This window comes from Perissodus microlepis, chromosome 5, assembly GCF_051167445.1.
Source record: "Perissodus microlepis isolate ML-2025 ecotype Zambia chromosome 5, ASM5116744v1, whole genome shotgun sequence".
Classification (NCBI taxonomy): Eukaryota; Metazoa; Chordata; class Actinopteri; order Cichliformes; family Cichlidae; genus Perissodus; species Perissodus microlepis.
Window position 1 is genome coordinate 26,761,540 of NC_140465.1, and position 25,861 is coordinate 26,787,400.

The window sequence follows — 25,861 nt, forward strand, 5'->3', positions numbered from 1 at the left end:
ATGCTATTTGATGAGTTTACCAGAACTTCTGTTTATTTAGTACCAGACATCACAAACTAGCAACTAAAAAAAGGGTAAAAGCAGTTATTTTCCACCAATTATTGAGATCAGTTATCGTAGACAATGACTGCAATGGAGGGTTTAAAATTGTATTTAACAATCCCTTTTGCTTTTTATGGTTTTTGTGTTCTCTGCAGCTGATGCTAAGCTGACAACAATGAGTCACCAACATTACTGATTGTTTTGCATATTCCTGACATGGTCCCTTATGGGACAATAAACAGCATGAAAACATGGGTTTGCAAAGCTTTACGTATGACTAATATACTATCAAACCATGACCTTTAAGAAAACTGCAAAAATGTGGCCCTTTTACAGCACTACCTATAGGTGTAGTATACACAAATGTTTGGGTTTTTGTACCAGAGATAAAAATAAGAGGAAGAAGGTGGATGGAAAACAAAAATGTGACCTTGATATCAAGCAGAATGACCCATCAGGTCTTCAGGAGGAGGAGTGTTTCTTGTAAATTGCAGGCAGACTGGCATTAAGCTCACCAGTCCATCAGCTGGATGAAAATTACACACAACTTTGGCTCTTTGCAAGCAAGTTGTCCATGCAGAAGCTAAGCTAGCCAGACAGCATGCTACCACTAAGCTAGTCAAGAACACAGAATAAATGCTGATCCCAGCCCAGCAGCCAGATGCTGAACTTCAAGAGGTAACAAACTAATGAGAAGATCATATATACCAAGACCCAGTATATGATAGATAACCATCACTTTAAACTCCCATTTATGCAAACCTGCTCTGAAGTCCCAGGAAAAAATGTAGAGATAGTGTAACAGGTTCCCTTTGCAGGGTTTATCTGATTAAGGAATCTCTTGAATGTCTTGTAGTTACACACGCAGTGTGGTGTCAGTGATCTGGCATCTTCTGAACTGGACCCACATAGCAAAATTAGTATGGTCCTTATCTGGCCCACACAATCTGCTTACGCATGGCCCACATACCGCAAAGAATAACGGTCCTTTGGTGGCCGAGATCAGGTTTGCTAGAGGTGGCCCACACATGGGCCAGCACAAGGCCAGTTGCAGACACACTGGTGGTCCTGTGCTGGCCCATGTGTGGATTACCTCTGGCAAACCTGATCTGGGCCACCAAAGGGCCATCATTCTTTGCGGTATGTGGGCCATGTGTAAGTTGTGTGCAGCCATGGGCCAGTTGCAGACACACTGCTGGCCCTGTGCTGGCCCATATATCAGCTTAATGTGTACCTTAATCAAGCCATGTAATAACAACATGTGCCAGAACATAACAGTGCAAAAGTGACATGACAAAACTCTGTTCAGACAGTGAACGGACTCACTCTTTTCTATTCTTCCAGATTACCTAAAGTACACTATACATAATGTAACCAACTTTAAGGTATAAAGGTGAATTACAGCACAATAATTACTTGGGCTCGTAATAAGACCCTGGCCAGAATCAGAAGACACCAAATTCGTATGGAGCCAAAGTATTGAGCAGCAATAATGACCTGGACACAATGTTAACTTTTGAGTAGCCACTCTTGTATTGTTACAAGGTATAACAGGTATTTGTCCAATTTGTACAGATAAAGTATAAAATAAAATAAATAGTGTGCACACTCAAACAAAATAAAAGTATTCGTTGGGGCCCTTTAAGAATTTAGAGTTAAGCTGGCGATAGCCAACTTCAAAGGTCCTTGTGAGTGTAACTGGAATGTATGAGTGTGTGGGTGTGTATCTTCTTTGGGGTAGATTGTCCTCAAAGTGGTTGGCTCGCCATCTATCGTCCTGGTCCTTGGACTTTTCCGTCCTCTCCAAAAAACCTGACCTATAATCCAGGTCATAAAATGTACATTCTAATCAGTCTGTTTCAGATGCATCGTTTAAGGTTAAAATACAAAATCAAAATATTGCATCAACCTCATATTCATTGCATCAACATCTTAAATCTTATCAAATCTCACAGTTATGTTGTACAACATTCAATTTTCAAGTATATCAAATATGAGAACTAAACATCTAAGTTGCTCAAATATTTCTCTATTCATGTAAACATTAATTAAACAATACTTATGGTAAGTAACCATTGACATTCAAAATACAATACACCATAACAAATTCAGAACTATGTGCAAATAAGCAACAAAATATACATGTGAGTTCAGTTCAGAGGCATTAAAGCAGTGTGCTTAATTTCTCCACACTATAGGCCTATTCGTGAGAGAGAAATGCACTAAAAATTACCCTCTAGATTACTTTAAACTCACAGTGAACTGACAAAAATTAGCTTTAGAGCGGCTAAGAACATGTTGCTCACCGTTGCTCTGTTTCACAAAAGCCCAACACACACTGGCGTTGGAATTGCAGCAGCTCTCCGGATGAAAGGTGAGTGGTTAGCCTGTGAGACACCGAGCTAGCATTAGCGTGATCACGACGGTAAGTCTCTAGCTACAAGTTTTTTTTTCTTCGGAATAACACTTGTCTTACCGACGTTGCTTCTCTCCTTCATCCAGCCACTCGACTCCGGACTTCCAGCAGGTAAGTATGCTGGCTTTCTTTCCTCTCAATTCTGAGTTTTTCCCTCTCTTTTGTCCGTGGATTTCTCGGTTTGAGTAGCAGACGCCTCCACTCCTCTTGCTGAGATGAGAAAAAACCCGGGAGCACCATGCACCTTCACCTCACTTCCTGGCTGACAGGGTCAATGCGGCCTGGGTAGGCTCTGATTGGTCGCTGAGCTAGGTGCCCTCACGTGGGGTGAACTGAGAGGTGCATTCAATGGTCATAGGAAATATGACGCTTTGTTGGTGTGGACAGTTAAAATAAAGAGAATAAATACTCTCTCTTCTCTATCATTGGTGTAAATACGATTTTTTTTCATCTGGGCTACACCAATCACACAATTTCTCTAAATTGAGTGCTTCCTAACTACATTCATACGCATTCTTGACATGCAGACTGGAGGAGCCAGGGATCGAACCACTAACCTTCTAAGATAAGATAAGATAAGACTTTATTAATCCCTCGGGTGGGTTCCTCTGGGAAATTCGGTTCCAAATAAGCACAGCACCGACAGAAGTTATAGAGTTACAGAATATTATATATATATATATATATATATATATACACACACACACACACACACACACACACACATATAAATACAAAGACATATATAGATAAAAATATACAAAGGGGATAAATAGAATAAATAGGAATAAAATAAAAATAAAAATACAAGTGGATTGCACATTTCAAGTACATTTCTGATCAGTAGGTGACCTGCTCTACCTCCTGAGCTACAGCCACCCACTGGCAAAGATGAGTAAACCGTCACTAGGTTTTGGATAAAGTGTACATTCACAAACCTGTCAAATCTGCATTTGAAACATTGGCTACCATAGCAGTATAGTATTGCAACATGGCATTTGGGTCTTCTAACTAAAATAGGAAAATAGGAACATAAATAGTGCCATCATTGCCAGACATGGCACACATCTGGTTGACATACACTCTGCTATAACACTGGTCAGTCAGAAGTGCCATCTTGATGCCAGATCCAGCCCAGACCTGATTTCTTTGGGCCTGGGCCACATAAACCAAACCACAATCAAGCCAGATATGGCATGCCATCACATAGACATTGCCGTTGCCTGGCCCATATCTGGATGACATATGTCTTATCATGCCAGAAGTCAACCAGCAGTGCTGGCTTGATACCAGATCCGGGCCAGACCTGCCTGCTATGTGGGGAATTGTGAAGTAGTCAGACTCGAACGTCAAGGAAGGTGGTAGGGAAGCAGACTATGCAGACATTTTAGGTTTCCAAGGTGAGCAATTTATTTACAGTGAACTTAATTTAATGTAACTTAACAAAACTAATTCAATTCAATTCAATTCAATTCAATTCAATTCAATTCAATTCAATTCAATTCAATTCAATTCAATTCAATTCAATTCAATTCAATTCAACATGGCTCTGGTGACACAGCTCACCTCTCCTCTCTCCTGCGTCTGGTAGAGACTGGCTTTAAATAGGGCCATCAATTTCCCTCCAATTGCCCAGTCAGTACCACTCACTCAACTGAGGGATCTAAAACTCTACACAGATTATCTAAAAACACAAAACCTCTACACACTTCTAATATGCACATTTACACAACTAAATGGCAGTATTAACAAAAGGAAAAACATTCAACAAATCCCTTTAAACCTTAACACAAACAAAAGGAAGCATCTCTCTGGAAAAAGAAACCCCTCCACTTGGTTTGACCTGATGATGTCATGTGTGACATGATCAGGACTTTAAAATGAGGAAATGCCAGGCGGGCGTTTCCCCACACCTGACCCTCATGATGACTGAAAAGACAAACAAAGTAAGTATGAACAAATGACTTAATCTGTAACATAATAAAGTATAAAGAAACATAACTTAGTATTTGTCTTAATTTGCAGAATGTTTGATTTGCCGGCAACAAAACGCTTACACAAACAAACCCGGGATAGTGAGTGAAGCAATGTTACTTGACAAATAGCAAATCATAGCAAATACATAGAAACAGAATAATGTGTACAATGTGCAAAAAAAAAAAGGTAAACACATATGGGACAAATGGAGAGAATTACAACTGCTCCTCCACTTTGTCACAGGAATCTGTTGTTTTGTTTGGTACTTGTTTGACATCCTAAGTATCTGAAGCAAATTTGTAAATGACTACACTGTTTTAGCCTTTGGAAAATATACTATGAACTGTCAAAGGAGCTTGCAAAGAAAAGTGTCTGGACTTCTTTAAGTTGCTTGAAGACGTTTCACCTCTCATCCGAGAAGCTTCTTCAGTTCTAAGGTCAAATGGTGGGGAGTCCCAGATTTAAACCTAGTGGGAGTATCCCCCCACAGAGGGACAAAAGGACCCTCTGTGGGGGAATGATCCTCTAATCGCCTGAGCCAAGGTGTGAAACTGGGTGTGGGTCCCAGTCAGCCAGGGTTTCGGGTGAGCTCATTGTGAAACCTGGCCCCACCTTATCATGCGAATTCCTGAGGTCAAATGGCCCAGGATGTGAGTGGGCGTTAAGGCGTCTGGGGAGGGAACTCAAAACTGGATTATAGATGGCAGACAGTTGGTGTCGTAAACCACCTCCTCTGTTCAAAGATGGTCACTCACAGTGGACATAGATGGGTTCTTTCACTCCTCTTTCAAACCATCTGTCCTCTCTGTCCAAAATGTGAACATTGGCATCCTCGAAAGAGTGACCTTTATCCTTAAGATGCAGATGGACTGCTGAGTCTTGTCCTGTGGATGCCACAGTTGAAGCTCTGCGCATGTAACAAGTCTTGCATGAGTGGATACAAACCCAGCACCATAAAGTGTTTGCGCTCTGATTTTTACCTCTATATGCTCCAAGGTCTTTATGAGTCTTTCCAGATTTAAAAAGTCGGTTATTACGTTCTGTGACATTCCAGTGTAGCCATATGTTCGGATTATTTCACCTGGGATGTTCTTGGCTACTAAATTAGTCTTTTAAATGAGAGGAAAAATTCAGCTAGTAAAAGTAAGAAGTGCCGAAGATGAAGACTTGGATGGAGCTCTGAGTGACTTGAGTGAGGTGGAGATGGGGATGTGTGTTGCATGAATGGTTTACGTATTTGCCTAACAAGTGAACAATCCCTTTTTTTTCTTTTTTTTTTGATGGATTTACAGGCGCAGCTGAAAGAAGCTTCATTAAGAATTTATGTAGATGTGATCGCATCTCAATATGGAACAAAATAATTGTGATTACCATAATCATAATTTACTGTCCTTTAGCAATGCAGAGAAGTTGGGTGAGGTTCAGTATCTGACTGGTAGAAGTGACGGCCAAGCAGCTCGTGAAACTGAGAAATGTTTACTAGTTGAGAGGGAACAAAGGGTTAGGGCTTCACAATCTTCTAGACTTTGGAGACTCTGAAGGAGTGAATAAAAGAAGTGATGTATGAAAGCTGGAGAAGAACTGAGCTGAGTATAATCACATGGTTGATGCCTGCAAGCTTCAGGGATGAGAGACACCAACTCGTAATAGTTTAGAAATGAGCTCCTTGTTCCACGTGAACAGAAACCAGCTGTTACTTTGAGCTCCTCGGTCTGACTGAGCGTTACCTCGGCTGAACACCAGGTGTGATCAGGATGTTTTATCAGAAAGGATGTCGGACGTGAGCCGACATTGCCTGTTTTAAATGAGCTCTGCAGTGGCGGCAAACAGCCTGCCTGCCCGCAGCAGTAGAGGTCAGGGTCTCTGGTCTTCACTCAGCCCCCTCCTCCTCCTTTATCCCCCCACAGTGACTCTTTTCAGGCAAAACCATTTCCAAGCTGTTCTGCTCTGCAGCCAGCACTGCAGCTCAGCTCTTTGTGTGCTGGGGGGAAGGGAGCTGAGCAGGCGGAGAAACAGCCGGGAACAGTCACCTCCACATCTGCTCGCTCTCCATTTTGGAAAGGTTACCTCGTCAGAGATACACAATTCTCAGTACGACTCGAATGTGTAATTACTCTGCTTTGTTTAACCTGTATGCAGCGCCCTCTGCAGCGTCAAGCCTCCTTCTGCTGTCTGACAACAGGAGGAGGTCAGCCTTGTTTTTTTGTCTTGAATGTCTGCAGCAGCGAAGCTATTTAAGGTGAAGGTCTACAGAGAGAGGAAGCTTTTGAGGTGTTTCAGAGCGAGCCAGTTGATGCAGCAGAATAACAACCACCTTCTTCTCCTGTGAGGAGATTCAAACACAGCTGAGGATGAAAAGCCACACCAGTTCCTCTCATTAACAACATGGCTGCTTTGAGACAGACACACACACACACACACACACACACACACACAAACCTGCTGTGTAAACACAACACAGTTTGTCTGTTTAGACAGCCGGGAGGAAAACCAGAAGTGGGGAAAAAGAACACATTTGACATCCAATGAAAGACATAACTTCAAATGCAGCCTGAATGAGGCTGGTTTTGATGGAAACATCAGTTCTGGCAGCAAATAAATGAACTGAAAGCCAACAAAATAAGACTTTGGCTTGTTTAGACAATAAAAAAATGTCAGTATGACAGAGTACTAGTTTTGGTTACTCACTTATTCACAAGAAGTCCCTGCAGGGAGCAGCAAGGAACACCCAATATTTGATTTGGAAGTTTTTTGCACCAGATTATGCACCCATATTAACACAACACCCAAGGGATTTGTTTCTCCTCCTGGGATTGATCCACGGATCTTTAAAATGGATTGTAATGTTGATGCCTCCACTGGTTCTGCTGCCAGATACTTGTACCACAAAGCATGATTTGGGTCTCAGAAAGGTATGTTCAGGTTTAATTTGGTTTTTTTATTTACAAAGATGGTTTAATTCCTAACTATCACCATGGTAACTTTTCCTGCATTTTTAACTGGCTCCAGAAAAGGTTATATTTGAGATTACAGATTAATCAATCACAAACCCCCCACCCACAGACCTGTCATTTGTCAGGAAAATCTTGTTGCTATTTCTTAAACTTAAGCTTTGGCTCACTTAATTGTTTTATTCATGTTTTCAGTTAACTGGATTTAATGAAGATTTAAACCTCAGCTAATCATGACATTTACTTGACTTACTTAGCAAGTTCACACGGGAATCTGCACTTTCTGAGGATGGGAGGATGCAGCGCAATCATTCTACAATTGACAGTGCACAAAATGGCATCACAGCTCAGCTGTAGTTTGTTTTTATTGCCATTCCCCTGTAATTTCACGGATTAATAATTAGAACAGAAATTGCCCATGATACATCTAATTACTCGATTTCTTAAAGAACAACAAACAAAAATATCTCAGAAAGTTGATTCTGTTCATCTGAACGTAACGTTTTCAGTGGGAGAAACATTCCGTCACTCAACCAAGCGACTGCAGGTTTCCCAACCTTCTAAACAGTACATTTGCATTGTGAAGTTAGTTTCTTGATCATTAATATGCAAATTGCCATGACGATTGATCAGCAACCATTGATCAACAACTACTGATCAAAGACCATTGATCAATGGTCATGAGTACCATTCACAGAGAGTTGGAGAATGGCTGCAGAATGGCAGCATTGTAAGATAGTGAAAGATGTACCCTTAGGCCCCCTATTCGATTCAGGGATTGTTGTTCCCTTTTCACGTAAATGGCCTCCTTGACTCCCCACTCAAATCAGCGTTCCTCCCTGTCCAAGATGTGTACATCCTCATCATTGAAAGAGTGTCCACTGGCCTGTAGGTGTAAATTGACTGTGGAGTCCTGGCTGGACGAATTAACTCTTCTGTGTTGTGCCAACCACTTAGCCAGAGGTTGTTTGGTTTCCTAACATATAAATCACGGCAATCCTCCTGGCACTCAACAGCGTACATTATATTACTATTTTTATTTATATTGCCTGGAGACTGGATCCTTGGGGTGGACCACTTTATTATCTATTATTTATAAATTGGTCCACCGTAACAGAGTAATATACCATACGCTGTTAAGTGCCAGGAGAATTGCTGTGATTTTTACATTGGGGGAAACTGAACAACCTCTGGCTAAGCAGATAATATAGGGCTGTTCTATTCTATTCTAAATCGAGGACGGGACCTAAGGGTATATCTTACACCATCTTACAATGCTGTGATTGCAGCCAATCCTCTCCGTGAATGGTACTCATGGCCATTGATACATGGTTTTTGATCAATGGCTACTGACAAATGGTTGATCAATAGTCATGACAATTAGAATATTAATGATCAAAAAACTGACCCCCTCAGCCCATTGTTCATCAGTGGTGCTAGTATCAGTCATTGTGCAAAGATACTGTTTATAAGGTTGGGGAGCTCAGACTGAAGAAGTCACTTGGATGATAAGAAAATATTTCTCCCACTGAAACGCTACGTTCAAATGAACAGAATCAACTTTTCGTGATATCCTTACCTGGATGGTTGAGCATGCGCCAAGACAAACAAAAATATAAAAGTTGTCTTTAGATCTAAAAAACACCTACCTCCCTTTAGTCTTCATGACCACTATTAGCTGTTTTCTAACTATCAGAGATGTATATGATCTGTTTTATAATATCTAACATTAAGTTCATTAAGTTGAGCACCAATCGTCACTACATGACTGAAACATAAACTGTCTTTGAATAAAACACATATACATGTACACACAGCTCATGCTGCGTATTAAACAAAACAAAACAAAAAACAGGTCACATGTCAGAATTACTTTATTTTTATTCTGTAGATTCCCAAAACTTAACAGACAGCTGGTGTTTATAATAGAGTTGAATAAATATTAAAAACATATTTTGATAATTTCTGGAGGATCTCCATGTATAGCATCAACATGTTGGTCCAGGTATCTCTGCTCCTAGTGATAAAGCTTGCAATTTCCACCTAAACTAAAATATTTTAATGTTAATTTTAAAACAAGTATAGCGCATTTCTACATCAGGGAACAAAGATGAGTGAAATATTAATTTCCAAATATACAGAAAGCTATTCTATGAGAGCTAAATAAAACTGTCCATATATTAAGCTTAACTTAGTTAAACTTACTTGCTCAGGAAAAAATAAAACACTGAAATAAATTGATCCTTAACCATTGGAAATCACTAAAGTGAAATATATCTCGTGGTTAACTTCCACTGAGCTGCAAAAGCCAGCAGTGTTTTGTAAATTATGTTGTTCTCGCCAGGTATCATGAGTTTCGACTACCTGGTCAGCTAAGAGCTGGAGAGGTGAGTTGTAAGACCAGCAGGAACACAGATCTCTGAAAATTAGGCACCTAGAAACATTTTACAAATGAAGATAGAGTATTATGCTAAAGGCTAGCAGTTTCATTTCTCCTTCTAGTCTTCTGTGCTAAAGGCTAGCTGTTTCCATTTCCCTGATTTTATGCTTTGGCTAGCAGTTTACATCTATTTCCAGTCTTTATGCGAAAGGCTAACAGTTTCTGCTTTTAGTTTTCAGTGCTAAAGGATAATAATTTGAGTATCCCAGTCATTATGCTAAAGATTAGCAGTTTTCCCCATGTTTTGAAACCCTTGGTGATGCTGCATTGTGAGGTTCATGCAGTCGGTGTCATTGCTGCTGTCAGATGAGCATGCAGTTATTTCCTCCATTCTGTGTGTGACATCACTGCAGCTGTTTTATTGCAGATTCAGCACTAGTGCCTCACTGCAGACATGCACCACCATCAATGATTCATGACCAAAACGGCAGCAGATGGGAAGATTGATGAACTTTAATGTCCCCTTTCAGGTTGTTATTTTAAATGATGGTGGACATTTGGGGTGTTTGTGGAAATGCAGCTGCTCCCTGAGGCAGTACAGTATGTTTGACACTAAAGGATGATGTCCTTATTTTTGAGGTAAATCTAAATTGGCGCCATGGACTTTATCAAACTGAAAGAGGACAGCATTGTTTTTGGCTATTTTGAGCAGCAGATTAAACTAAATTTTACAGTTTACTTTTAGGCAAAATTAAACTGCTGTCTGTGTGTTTTCATGGTGATGAAGGAGCAGGTCAAACAGTGCAAAAGTGTGGCTCACTGTAGAAGTGAGCAGTAGAAGATGAGACTTCAGGCTTTGAATCAACCACTTTGTACAGCCGGCTCTCTGCACTGACAGAAACCATTTTGAATAAAATCTTTCTGGTAACTAAATTTTCCACTTTCTTCTCATTATTAGAGCCGAGGAATACACAGGAGGAGCCAACTACATATTTTTTTTGTCATTATTAAAAGGGAAATGGACCCAAGATGCAGACTTAAAGCAAACTTGATGAAAAGAAAACTGACCTTTATTTAAACAGCAGCAAACCCACATGTAGATGAAAACTGAGGTTCACAACTCCAACCTATGGCAGAGAGCCACAAGACAACCAGTACCCAACAGGAAAACCAGGCAAAGAACTAGGAAACTCCAAGAACTTAAATACACACATGAGGTAATCAGGGAGGGAGAGACTGAGTCACAAAACGTAGGCCACATCCTTCGAAGGACCCGGCCTTCACGGTCTATGTGGGCCGGGTCCTCCGAAGACCGAGAAGGCCGGAAGTGCGAGGCTGTGAAATGGGACAGTCTAGCCATCAGATTTGTGTCACCGCTGTCTCGGTGGAGTTTAACAAACTCAGCCATCTGCTCCTTGCTATCTTAAATATAAAAGGACACTGGCGTAAATTCTCGACCGTCTCACATTTCTGTTTAATCAGTTTTCTGTTTGACGTTTATTCAGCTGTGTGAAAATCCCGGAGGAACCCACCCGATGGATTAATAAAGTTTTATTTAATCTAATCTAATCTAATAACTTTGATCTCAGCCAAACCGATTTACTCCGGAACAAATAAAACACTGAAAAAAGCCAAACAATAACATTTTTAAGTTATCCGAGTGACTTATATATCGTGTTTAACCTGAATAGCGAAAGACAGCGGGGGTCTGAAAACGATGAAGCCGGGAGTCCGCTGCTCTCGCCCGCTCGAGTGACCATTGAACCCCCGGCTAGATATCGAGCGGGTGGGTAACAGAGGTCTCCGAAAACGTTGGAGCGCTTTTGAAAATATGTGGTGTTTTGATTAACCAAGCAGATATTTGAAGTTTACACGGCTACTTTCTCGCCTGAAAATATGTTAAAAGTTTATTTTGTGACCCAGAAAGATTAATAAGGGTAATATTAAAACTTAGTAGCGGGCACCATTGTTGGAAATTGGAATTGGCTGGGCCGCGCTATTAATTCTGGGATATGGTGGGCCACGAAGGACACACCCGACCAATCCTTCAAATTCGTGGAAATGAAGGACGCATTTGTCGGCCGCATTTAAAGGAGTTGACGAATTGGGACAGCCTTCGTCGCCTGGCTGTGTTGTAATCGGCCTTCAAATGCGGCCTCTGAAGGATGCAGCCTACGTTTTGGGACACAGCTAGAGAGAACAGCTGAGGAAAATAAGACATAAGTGAACAGAATCAAACTAACAAGACAGAGGGGAAGAAAAACTAAACACAAGGCACAAGAGACACAGGCTATCAAATTATGGTATTATTGTTTTTTTTTCTTATCTCAATAATGCATAATGTTAGCAATTAGCAACAGTGAAATCACTCAGTCTAAGACTTCATAATGGGACTTCACTAATCATTCGACAATGCCACATTGGCTATATCTGTATTTTATGCCCTTTGTGGTCTGGGTAGGGTTGTGTGCTTTTCCGACAATATATTTAACTGACTAGTGTTTCTGATGTGCAGAGGTAAAAGAACCAAAGTTGGTCTGGCACATTCCTGATGAGACTGACTGCCTGTTCACAGGAAATATTATCTGTAAGAATTCAGTTCCTTTACAGCGCGAGGGACTCCACAATTTGAAGAGTTCAATTCAATTCAATTCAATTTTATTTATATAGCGCCAAATCACAACAAAAGTCGCCTCAAGGCGCTTCATAGATACAGAGAAAAACCCAACAATCATATGACCACCTATGAGCAAGCACTTTGGCGACAGTGGGAAGGAAAAACTCCCTTTTAACAGGAAGAAACCTCCGGCAGAACCAGGCTCAGGGAGGGGCGGCCATCTGCTGCGACCGGTTGGGGTGAGAGAAGGAAGACAGGATAAAAGACATGCTGTGGAAGAGAGACAGAGGTTAATAACAGATATGATTCAATGCAGAGAGGTCTATTAATACATAGTGAGTGAGAAAGGTGACTGGAAAGGAAAAACTCAATGCATCTTGGGAATCCCCCGGCAGCCTACGTCTATTGCAGCATAACTAAGGGAGGATTCAGGGTCACCTGGTCCAGCCCTAACTATATGCTTTAGCAAAAAGGAAAGTTTTAAGCCTAATCTTGAAAGTAGAGATAGTTTCTGTCTCCCGAATCCAAACTGGAAGCTGGTTCCACAGAAGAGGGGCCTGAAAACTGAAGGCTCTGCCTCCCATTCTACTTTTAAATACTCTAGGAACAACAAGTAGGCCTGCAGAGCGAGAGCGAAGTGCTCTAATAGGGTGATATGGTACTACAAGGTCATTAAGATAAGATGGGGCCTGATTATTTAAGACCTTGTATGTGAGGAGCAGGATTTTGAATTCAATTCTGGATTTAACAGGAAGCCAATGAAGGGAAGCCAAAACAGGAGAAATATGCTCTCTCCTTCTAGTCCCTGTCAGTACTCTTGCTGCAGCATTTTGGATTAGCTGAAGGCTTTTCAGTGAGTTTTTTGGACATCCTAATAATAATGAATTACAGTAGTCCAGCCTGGAAGTAATAAATGCATGAACTAGTTTTTCAGCGTCACTCTGAGACAGGATATTTCTAATTTTAGAGATGTTGCGCAAATGGAAGAAAGCAGTCTTACATATTTGTTTAATATGTGCGTTGAAGGACATGTCCTGGTCAAAAATGACTCCAAGGTTCCTCACAGCGTTACTGGAGGCCAAGGTAATGCCATCCAGAGTATGAATCTGGTTAGATACCATATTTCTAAGATTTTCAGGGCCGAGTACAATAACCTCAGTTTTATCTGAATTAAGAAGCAGAAAGTTAGCGGCCATCCAGGTCTTTATGTCTTTAAGACATTCCTGCAGTTTAACTAATTGGTGTGTGTTATCTGGCTTCATGGACAGATAGAGCTGGGTGTCATCTGCATAGCAGTGAAAATGTATGCTATGTCTTCTAATGATGCTGCCTAAGGGAAGCATGTATAATGTAAACAGAATTGGTCCTAGCACTGAACCCTGTGGAACTCCATAATTAACCTCAGTGTGTGAAGAGGACTCTCCATTTACATGCACAAATTGGAGTCTATTAGATAGATATGATACAAACCACTGCAGTGCAGTACCTGTAATACCTACAGCATGTTCTAATCGCTCTAATAGGATATTATGGTCGACAGTATCGAACGCTGCACTGAGGTCTAGCAGGACAAGCACAGAGATGAGTCCACTGTCAGAGGCCATAAGAAGATCATTTGTAACCTTCACTAAAGCTGTTTCTGTGCTGTGATGAGCTCTGAAACCTGACTGAAACTCTTCAAATAAACCATTCCTCTGCAGATGATCTGTTAGCTGTTTGACAACTACTCTTTCAAGGATTTTTGATATGAAAGGAAGGTTGGAGATTGGCCTATAATTAGCTAAGACTGCTGGGTCTAGAGATGGCTTTTTGAGTAAAGGTTTAACCACAGCCAGCTTGAAGGCCTGTGGTACATAGCCGACCATTAGAGATAGGTTGATCATATTTAAGATCGAAGAATTAATCAATGGCAGGACTTCTTTGAGCAGTTTTGTAGGAATGGGGTCTAAAAGACACGTTGATGGTTTGGAGGAAGTAATTATTGAAGTTAACTCAGAAAGATCAATTGGAGAAAAAGAGTCTAACTTAACATCAATGGTACTAAGAGTAGCTGTAGATAATATTACATCTGTGGGATGATTACTGGTAATTTTTTCTCTAATGATAAAAATTTTATTTGTGAAGAAGTTCATGAAGTCATTACTAGTTAACGTTAAAGGGATGGTTGGCTCAACAGAGCTCTGACTCTTTGTCAGCCTGGCTACAGTGCTGAAGAGAAACCTGGGGTTGTTCTTATTTTCTTCAATCAGTGATGAATAGTAAGATGTTCTGGCTTTGCGGAGGGCTTTCTTATAAAGCAGCAAACTATTTCTCCAGGCTAAATGATGATCCTCTAAATTTGTGACACGCCATTTCCTCTCCAGATTACGAGTCATCTGCTTTAGGGTACGTGTTTGAGAATTATACCACGGAGTCAGGTACTTCTGATTAGAGACCTTAGTTTTCACTGGAGCTACAGTATCCAGAGTCGTACGTAGTGAGGAGGTGAAATTATTAACAAGATAATCAACCTCTGTTGGGGTAGCGTTCAGATAGCTGCTCTGCTCTGTGTTGGTACAGGGCATTGAAGATGATAACAGTGGGTGGATTATATTCTTAAACTTAGTTACAGCGCTTTCAGAAAGACATCTACTTTGATAAAATCTACTCTCCACCGCTGTGTAATCAATTATTGTAAATGTAAATGTTATCAGGAAATGATCAGACAGGAGAGGGTTTTCAGGAAACACTGTTAAATGTTCAGTTTCTATGCCATATCTTAAAACAAGATCTAGAGTGTGATTAAAGTGGTGGGTGGGTTCTTTTACATTTTGAGAGAAGCCAATTGAGTCTAATAACAGACTAAATGCCATGTTGAGGCTGTCATTTTTAGCATCTACATGGATGTTAAAATCACCCACAATAATTATTTTATTTGAGCTCAGAACTAAATTAGATATAAAGTCTGAGAAATCAGACAGAAACTCTGTGTAAGGCCCAGGTGGACGATAGATGATAACAAGTAAGACTGGTTTCTGAGTTTCACAGCTGGGGTGGACAATGTTAAGCATCAGGCTTTCAAATGAATTAAAAGTCTGTCTTGGTCTTTCATTAATTAATAGGCTGGTGTGAAAAATTGCTGCCACACCGCCCCCTCGGCCTGTGCTTCGAGGTTTCTGGTAGTTAGAATGACTCGGGGGTGTTGATTCATTTAAACTAACATAATCATCCTGCTGCAACCAGGTTTCTGTAAGGCAGAGTAAATCAATTTGTTGATCAATTATTAAGTCATGTACTAACAGAGACTTGGAGGAGAGAGACCTAATATTTAATAATCCACATTTCACTGTTTTACTCTTTGGTTCAGATGTGGATACTGTATTGTTCTTTCTTTTTGATTGTTTATGTTTAAGTTGTTTGTTGCTGGTTTTTAGTTTGTTTTTTGTCTTTTTGGAAGCTGACACAGTCTCTATGGAGATGGGTTTTTGGGGGGGTAGCAGGAGGAGAGAAGCTGCAGAGAGGCGTGTAAGACTGCAACTCTGCTTCCTGGTCCCAACTCTGGATAGTCATATTTTGGGGGGTTTAATAAATTTGTCCATATTTCTAGAAATGAGAGCTGCTCCATCCAAAGTGGGATGGATGCCGTCTCTCCTAACAAGACCAGGTTTCCTCCAGAAGGTTTGCCAATTATCTATGAAGCCCACATCGTTTCTGGGACACCACTCAGACAGCCAGCAATTTAAGGAGAACATGCGGCTAAACATGTCACTCCTGGTCTGAGTTATTTTTGGTATTTTGAATTAATGGCTATCCTACAGAAATATTAACTGTTCTCCATAGTTTCACCACCTGTTAGCCAGAACAGTCATGCCCCTTACATTAAGCCTTACCAAATGAAAATGGATAAGATTCACCTGAGATTTTTTACTAAGGGAGAAACTATCCAAAACCAGGTGTAACTGTGTTGAACATGGGACTCTGTAGGGACTGACTCACCTTTGGAGCCAGCCTTTAGTGGCTGTTAGAGGAACGACACTTTTTTGAACAATTATTTAACACAATAAAAACACGGACTGAGGTTTTTACCCAGAGAGGATTTGGGTTTAGTAAACTTTTATTCCATAATTGATTACAGTTAAACTGTGTGGAAATTTCTAAAGCAAGATGAAGTCACTGAGTTATTGTGGTTTGTTAACAGCCAGCTCCAGTTATACTGGGTCAGCTGGTTTTAATGGCCCAGGTCGAGAATATTTGGCGGTTCTTCTGGCTCCACCTCCTGATTGGTGTCCTGCAGGAAGGAGAGAAGATGTTTAGAACAGGTAAACCACTGTGGTGAACAGGACAGATTTTTTTTATTGTAATCTGCTGGAGGGTCATGGAAGAGCAGATGCTCTGGCTGTGGTTACTGCAGCTGCACAGATGTGCAAAGATATCTGCTAGAAGGTTGTATGGCTGGTGGTTGCACACATTGCAAGATTAGCAGCAAGGAGACCCTGGTTCAAATCCTGCTAATTCCTTTCAATTTCATTTTTTTCTGAATGTTTTAAGACTATATTATAAATTCTGGCTCCACCAAAGATGTGCCACTTATTAAGCCGCACCTTACTAAAACCACTAAATGAAGCGCTACATTATCATGGATCTGTAATTTCATGTATTAATTTGGTGATGCAAAAAATTTGCGGTGAAATTGAAGCAGTTTCCATGTCTCCTTTATTAACTTTAATGTTTAAATGTATCCAGTTTAAACTTATAGAACTCTAATGTGCAGCTGTCACCTTAGAAACAAACAACAGCTTTACAGTGAACAAAATAAAATAATTAACTTAAATTGAAATGTTTGTTATATGTGCTAAATCCAAAGATTAACATTTTTCTGCAGCATTAATCTCTTGTCTTATTTGCAACAGTGTTGTACTTTACTGTTATATTTTACTATTCTTTCCAGATTTTTCATTGGCATTATATCGTCATCATTGATATAATCTAGCATCTCTGACTAGAGTAGGTGGCACTCAGGATCAATTCATGAGTCACATGATCCACAAAATACCCATTTTTATATGCGCACACATGGTGCCTGGCACAGAAGCTTAACAGTGAAAGATGATAACCACTGTCATGATAACTGGAATGTTAGGTTTTGATGAACCAGCTAGTAGAGAGAAAAGTCTGGCTGTGTCTTTATCATACCAAACCCCTCTAGTCGCACATAAAGCACCAACTACAGCTTGGTTGGATTTAGGCGCCACACCGGGTTTATGGTGAAATCGTTGAGTGCACAGTGAAAATTGTCAGAACAAGACTGCTACATATAACCACCATGCTGGAATCTGTCTGGACATGCTGTGGAAGATGATGTCAAAGGGGATACTGGGCAAATTATATATTTTTTCTTTTTTTTTGGGGGGGGGGGGATAAAATTTGCCAACTTGTGAATTTGAATTTGATAAAATAATACCATGTATGGTTTCAGATGAAGTTTGAGAAGAAATGTTTTTGTTTCAAGTCAGGACTGAAAACTCAGAACAATCAATAACTTCACATGGTTGCATATTTACACTGAGGTGTTTCGTCATTTCCCATAAAAGATCCTTTTACTATTAAACTTAATAAATCATTGCCCCTTCTGAGCTTTGAAGCTTTTTAATAATTAACACATTTCACCTACAGCAATAAATCTGACAGCTGACTGCAGCAAACCACATATTTACATTAAAAGTAATATTCTAAAATTATCTTTGTTCATTTATGTTTTTTTAAGCCTGTCTTGTATGGCAGCTTTTACAGTTATAATCAGGATGTGACTGTTGTGCCAAAAACATTTGCTTTTCCAAGATGAGCTCTATAGACTCTCTATAGGATCCTCTTGTTTGTGGCTTTCTTTTTCTACTTTTTACTTGTTTACTTATTTCTATTATTATTCACGAGTGCATGTGTAATATGGGAATGCCAGAGGTGACAAGGCGAAAGAAAAGGAGTAAAGAAGGAGGGAGAACACAGGGGAAAACATAAGAATAAGAGGACAGAGCACACGTGGAAAACACACAACACATACAAAAAAAACCCAAATCACACCTGAAAAAACAAAAACATGGATACACAAACCAGCAATCTATATGTGTGTGTATTGACAATGACGGTGAGAAATTACAATAATGCCCCCAGGAGCCAGAAGCAGACAGAGAAACACCCCGGAGACCCCTAGAGTACTGAAGACCCCAGGTCACACGTCTCGATGACAACTGTGTGCCCCTCCCAGCAGAAGGAGGAGGGAGGCCAGAGATGGAGCCCTCAAGGCCAAAGGGCAACAGCCCCATAGTACCAGACACCGACAATGCTGCCATGAACTGAGAACAGGGCTCCAGATGCAAGAAACTGCCCAACAACCACCAGAACCACCACCGCCACCATGAACCAACAGTCGAGACCCACCCTGGGTAGGGTGCAGGAAATGGGTGTAGGAAGACCTGCCCCGACTTGCCCACGTTGGGAGTGATATGCTGGGTGTGTCAGACTCTACATGTGTGAGTGATATGTTGTTTGAGGGGTGTGTGTGTGTGTGTGCGCTGTCATGATACTTAAGACCGGAATGAGAAAGCCAGTTAAGCATCTGGCTTGGTAAGCCCACACCCCATCGCAGGGCGGGGGAAGCAGATCTGGGACCGTAAGCACAGCACCCCAGAGCACCATGGCAACCAAGGTCTACATCCACCGCAAAGGATAGTCTCCCTCACCTGAACACCCCACCCCTTCCACTCCTTTACTTTTTCTAGAACTTGCCTGATTTTGGTGGATGCGAGAAAGCTAATGCCCAGAACAGTGGGATCAGACTGTGTGTCCCACACCCCTTAAGCCCCACACACTATTTACAGCAATGAGAGTGAGGCTGATGTGAATTATCTCCTGCTGTGTGTAATGTGTGAGAGAACGAGAAAATGCTGCCCAGAAGACTCTGCCCAATTTCACCCTGCCACTCAGGAAATTATGAATCTATATGGAGTCACTTGGGACACTCTTTTCCTTTTTTAAATTAACCTTTACAACAAAAATGTGAAAGAAATCTCAAACATGTCCAAGCTGCTTCATTTCATTAAACCCAAACTCCTGAAATAATCACACAAAGTCTGGAAATGTAATGACACAAATGGGTGCCACACCTTGATTGAGTGTGCTTAGTTAAGTCTGTTGGAGGGCTTCATAATATAATGGCAGTTGCTATGGAAAGGCACTCAATGTGGCAGAACTTCCACATGAATGCACAAATGGAGTGAAAGTGTGTATGGAGAGGGTGTAGAGCACAGACAGGAATTGTGTAAAAACATTTAATTAACAAGTATTTTTAATTACAGCACTGTGCAAGAGTCTGGACCGACCCCCATGTTTTAAAACCTTGCTTGGAAAATAGGAAATGAGTGAAACGCTTCAAACGTGTACAAACATGAATGTAAATACGGTACACAAGGCACAAACAGATTCTGTACAACTATAATGACTTTGAAGTCAATATTTGCTATGACCACCTTTATTATTTAACATCTTATGCAAGCTTTCTTGTAATTTGTTTAGTTAGTCTTCAGGACTAGTTCTCCAGGCTTCTTGAAGGATGTTCTTGGCTGCCTTTTGTTTCTTTCTCTGTCAAGATGATCCCACACTGCTTCAATAACATTGAGGTCTGGGCTCTGGGGAGGCCAACCAATTAAGTGCTAATTTAAAATTTAAAATTGGTTCTTTGCTAAGTTGTCTGTTACGTATAGACGTATAGACAATACTGATTCATCCCTTCAGTTAGGCGCTTTTGCACTGCTTGAATGATTTATAGGTCAGTGTAAATTGGTTCAATACACAAAAAACAAGTGGTCAAGTACAAGGACTGGACTGAAAATGAGTAAAAAAGCAGCCAATGTCCAAAGAAGAACTCTGAAAGGCTTCCAGAAAACCTGGAGAACTATTGCTCAGCTCATATTAATAAAGGTCTGGCTCGTTTAAATCAAAATATAAAGAAATGAGAGGTGCCTAAAAAACAAAGTGGAGTCTAACATAACATTTCTTCCACATTGGGTCCCTGGGATTGCAGATCAGACTCACTGGGCAACTAAAACAGCTAATTTATTTCTATTAATTTGAATTTAGATATTTCATATGCTCCTTGCTTCACACATAATAATACGGTAGTTTCATATTTTAACTTAATAATTTAAATTTGCAGAATAATGATTAGATAAAGCTTTAATATATTTACACCTGCTGTGTAAAACAAGCCAGTGGTGGATGGTAGCAGGTGCTTTCTTTCACAATGAAACTATCCAGAGCCAGCGGCTGGTCAGTGAGCTTTTTTAAACTTCTCCTCGTACCCCTGTTTATTTTAAACGATTATTTAAAAGAAAAGAAAATGTTATATATTCTAACTGGATGCCCAAATGATGATGACACCAAATGTGATCCTGTTAATTAACTGACATGAGATTTTTTTCTTTAGTTGGAGATTATCTGTGGCTATGACCAATGCTAAGCTACTCTGTTGCTGTCTGTATAGTGTTGTGGAAGTTTTCCATTTAAATAAAGCCTGCAGACGAGCGGTGAGCGGTAGCTAACATTCTTTAATCAAAGCACACAAAGACAACATACAACCAAGCTTGATGGAGCCCCTGCATGACCACGGGGCAGGGTCAGCAGAGTCTCCCTGAGCCTAGCATGGCTCTCAGTTAAATACCTTCTTCAGGAACAAAAGGCAGTACACAGCTGTTTCACACCTTAAGGTTCACACTCCCTTGCTACTTCCCAGAGTCCTCGAAGAGACAAAAGACTGGTCCTGTGGAGTTCCTGTTTCCCCCAACATCCTTACTACACCCCCCTACCATTTGTCTTAAGTATGAGTGTCAGACATGTTAAAATCCAGTGGCACCAAGGCATTACAATAACGTGATTAATACCTAAGTGAAAGAAATTCCTATACAATCGTCTTACACCATAACATTTAACTGAGACATGACACTGTTTCTAATCTTCTGATCTAACCCTCTGCAAACTTTTTTTTTTAAATGTCAGTGTGACCTTGAAGGCTGATTGTGGTCTCAGGCATTAATGTGATTCTGGAGGTCACACAGCTGAAAACAAGCTGAAGCTCCTCTGATAGAGAAGGAATGTGTAAGCTGCAAAGTGAAGAGAGCTAAGTGTCCTTCACAAGAACTCCGACAGCATAAACACGTTTAGATAATCTACTTTTTAGTGAACACATGGACATTCTAATAATGACGGATTGAATTTATATAGCGCTTTTTGAGACCTCAAAGCGCTTTACAATTCCACTATTCATTCACTCTCACACTCACACACTGGGGGAGGCAAGCTACAGGTGTAGCCACAGCTGCCCTGGGGCAGACTGACAGAAGCGAGGCTGCCATATCGCGCCATCGGCCCCTCTGGCCATCACCAGCAGGCGGTAGGTGAAGTGTCTTGCCCAAGCACACAACAACCAAGACTGTCCAAGCTGGGGCTCGAAACGGCAACCTTCTGATTACAAGACGAACGGCCAACTCTTGAGCCACGATCGCCCATTCTCTGAGTTATTTCTCAAGCAGCAAGAAATAATGTGTGCTGTTGGATTGTTATGCAGTGTTTCAGTGTTTTATGAAATCATGCAGGAAGATGGCAGAATCTGGAGAAAAAGGAGAAAGCTACACATCATCAGGCTCCAATTACATCGTTTAGTTCTTAAATTTTAAAGAAGGAGCCAAATTGTGTGCTGACAAATACTGTGTTTCTCAGTTCTTTATCAGGATTTTTATTAGGATGAACACACGCTTGCTTTTATCCTGAACAAATAAACAAGTATCAGTAACTATACTGATATTGTCCAGGGATATTGTCCACATGTTCTGTGTGGCATTTAATTTAATTTGTGAGCTGCCATTTAAACACAAGCTTTTTTCCCCCTTTTATTTAAAATCTACATGCCTTCCAAATACAGAGAAGTGGCAAACAGTGGTCTGACCTTTCTCCTTTTCTCCTGAAAGTTCTGATATTATGAATAAAAATATTAAAGTATCAATAAATATATACTCTCTCTCTATTTTTATCTTATGTATATTTACATAATGATAAATATTCTATAGAAATACACACTCAAAAATATTAAGGGAACAATCCTTTATCACAGTATAACACAAACTCAGTTAAACCTGAGGGATATTGATCAGGCCAGTTAGAAACACAAACCATTATGAATCTATTTTAGGTGCTTTGGTGCAAATGAAAGTGACAGCAGGTGCACCGGAGAGGCAACAACAAGCCAAATCCCACAAAGGGAACGGTTTAGCAGGTGGTGGTCACAGACCATTGTTCTCTCCTTATCTCTCCTGACTGATTTTTCTCTCGTTTTGCCTTTTAGTGTCCTTAGCACTGCGCGTAACATGAGATGATACCTGCATCCCTTTCGGGTTTCACAGCTATTCCAGCTCGTGTAGGATAAAACATCCATATGCGGTATTGCGAAACGGTTGCTGTGCCATTTGCTGTGTTTTCCAGTAAAGCCTCAAAAGTGTGAAGATACCAGAAGAGAGACTGTTACATGATGAGAGCTCGAAAGGGCCATAGAAGGGCCTCAAACCTGCAATATGACCAGTATCTGCTCCTTTGTGTTTTGTTGAGCCCTGGCACAGCCCTACAGCCCTACTCGTGTGCATGTTTTTGACCAACACCTCTGAAACAGACTCCATGAGCATGGCATTAGGGCCTGACTTCCTTAGTGAGATCTGTGCTCACATACTAGCATCCTGCTGCACCATTTGCATTCACCTGAGTACACCAGAACTGGCAGGTCCGCCACTAGCACCCTGTTCTCTTCACAGATGAGAGCAGCTTCACACTGAGCACGTGTGACAGGTGTGAAATAGTCTGGAGACGCCATGGCATCTGTTACAGAGTTTTATGGATAATATGAGACTCAAAAAAATCTTAGCACTGTACAAACATAACAAAACGCAATTGAATCAGTCTTGTAAACATCCCAGTGGTCCATGTCTACTGTGGAGAAGAGAGGACATACTGATTATAAATATACTGTGGGAATAAACAAGAGGGCTCATCTCACGCAACACCATCCTAAAATAATATACATTAAATCAGCTGAACCGACTAAAAACTTCCAAGTGTTGGACACACTCAGCTTGACAAAGCTTCCTTCTAATTCAGAGCAAGCTAATGCCTCAGTCATGAGTAAAAATAGGACCTCAACCTCCTTGCATCCACAAATAAACAATGAATAAATACATTGGTAGTGCCTGATGATTGTATTGAAATTTTTTTCCCATTCTGTGACTGACTACAACTTGCGGTGACTACATGGTTGCCCAGAGCTTGAGGGTCTTGCACAGTCACGCCCACGATTGCACAGGTCGCCTGATAGGAGGCAACCTTTCTGAAACAATTGCAGTCTGACTTGGACAGACAGCAAACACCCTCAGAGAGAGATCATCACCGGTTTGCAAATACTGACATACTGACAAGCAGCCTACAGGAACAAAGCAAGGACTCAGAACATGGAATTAATTGAATTCTATTATGCCAGCCGACCCACTAAGAGAGGTTATATTAATGAGCAGCAGACCAACATCGACAATGATCAACAAGCACTTGGTAGCTCTGTGTTACGTTATCAATAAAGGAAAGCTACTACTGAAGCTGAAGATCAGTATAGACACAATGAGTGTGGATATAATGAGGTGACCCTGGTACAAGATGTCAGTGTAACTGAATGATATGATGCCCAACCACCTGCAATCACTGCAGCCACTGAGCCGAGGATGAAGATTGTGGCTAGACTCGGTGTTGCAAGATATAAAGATAAAATTACTCTCCATCAACACTATTATTATCACTGAGACAAGCAAGTCCACACTGCTCTTCTTAGGCCTCAACCCCCTAAGCTAGCTCATCACAAAGACTGGATGCAGATTAAATTACTGGATGGACAGCAGCCTCCTAACCTCCAGCTGACAGCCACCTCGTCCCTCTCCTCGCCTCCTCTGCACCCAACTAAGCATCGAGTGTGTTCAGCCAGTATCTGAATCTGGAGAGCTGATTTTTATTTTTCACATCAACATTTTGGTTGTTAGCTGAGAGAAAATTTTTAATATTTATCCATACGAATTGAGCACCTGGCAGTAGTTAAATAGGAGTGAGAAGACTCTTTTTGGTAATAACCTTTTCTCTTGTTTATTATTTAAGAACACGGTTTAGATATTTGCCATTTGTTTACTTTCTGTTAGGGAACAACAGGGATCATTAGAGGTTTTTGTGCTGCTGCTCTATCCAGCTGCGAGAAGAACAACACAAATCCTTGCTTCCAATCGTCTTCCTGGAGGGGCTATAATTAGAGATTTATTTAACCGCTTTGTCCGGGAGTGTTGTCTACTGATTGTAACTGAATCCTGGCTCCATCCAGATTTCCCCGATGTCTTGGTAGAGTTACTGGGCCAGACATTACACCGCCAGGACCGCAACAAAGATCTGGTTAGGGAAGGGCCAGCAGGCTCTGTGCTTATCTGCTTCAGGATTGGTGCCATAACAGTAGAATTACAGATGGTCACTGCTTAGAGGCCATGTCTATTCAGGGCAGGCACTTTGATCTACCTCGCAAGCTAACGGTAGCCATAGTACATAGTGAGCTAACTTATCATCAGTAAACAGCAGACAGAGCCTCGGAGGGCGTCCATATTGTTGCTGGGACTTTAACAAGGTATCTCTGAAGTCTGTATTCCCTAAATTCTACCAATATGTTAACTGTAACTGTACCAGGGGGATCAGGACACTAGACCATGTGTACAGCAACATCAAACAGGCCTACAGGGTAACACCCCTCCCCCACCTAGGACAATCTGACCATCTCTTCTCTGCTCCTCATTCCTGCCCACACCCCCCTCAGGAAACAGCTCACTCCAAACACCCGGGTCATTAAAAACTGGCCAGATGATGAGCTTCTCTGAATACAGGGCTGTTTTGATCTGACAGAGTTGTAAAACATCAAACACCAGGATCTGGAGACCTTCACTCAGTCAGTCCTTTTCTACATTAAGTGCTGTGTAGAGAATGTGACAGTAACCAAAACCATCCGTGGTTTTCCTAACCGAAAACTTTGGATGATAAGTGAAGTACAGGCTCTGATCAGAACTCATAACTCTGCCTTCAGGCTGAGGGACTGTTCTCTGTACAACACTGCCAGAGCCAACCTGAGGAGGGGCATCAAACAGGCAAATGAGGCATACAGGATGGGGAGGCTTCCTCACTGATAACAACCCCTGCCAGATGTGGAGAACTCTCACCAACTACAAAGGCCAGAACCCTCCAACCCCCGACAGCAGGTTCAAACTTGCTGTCAGGGGCTAACCTCAAAGCCTTCTTTCTTCGGTTTCAGACCACCCCTCCCCCCCACACCCCAATTTGCCTACAGAGCAAATCGGTCCACAGAGGATGCCATCACCCTTCACAGAGTGCTGAGC

General features: G+C 41.1%; 1 protein-coding gene across 3 annotated transcripts in view; it reads right to left on the reverse strand.

Moving 5' to 3' along the window:
• Window positions 1-16,436: 16,436 nt before the first annotated feature.
• stab1 (stabilin 1) overlaps window positions 16,437-25,861 on the reverse strand; it is a 156,122-nt gene continuing 146,697 nt past the window's right edge. For all 3 annotated transcript variants that reach the window (XM_084929096.1, XM_084929097.1, XM_084929094.1), the window contains exon 70: window positions 16,437-16,650. In XM_084929096.1, coding sequence (XP_084785222.1) covers window positions 16,591-16,650 — 60 coding nt within the window. In that variant the 3' untranslated portion in view covers window positions 16,437-16,590. The remainder of the gene's footprint in view (window positions 16,651-25,861) is intronic.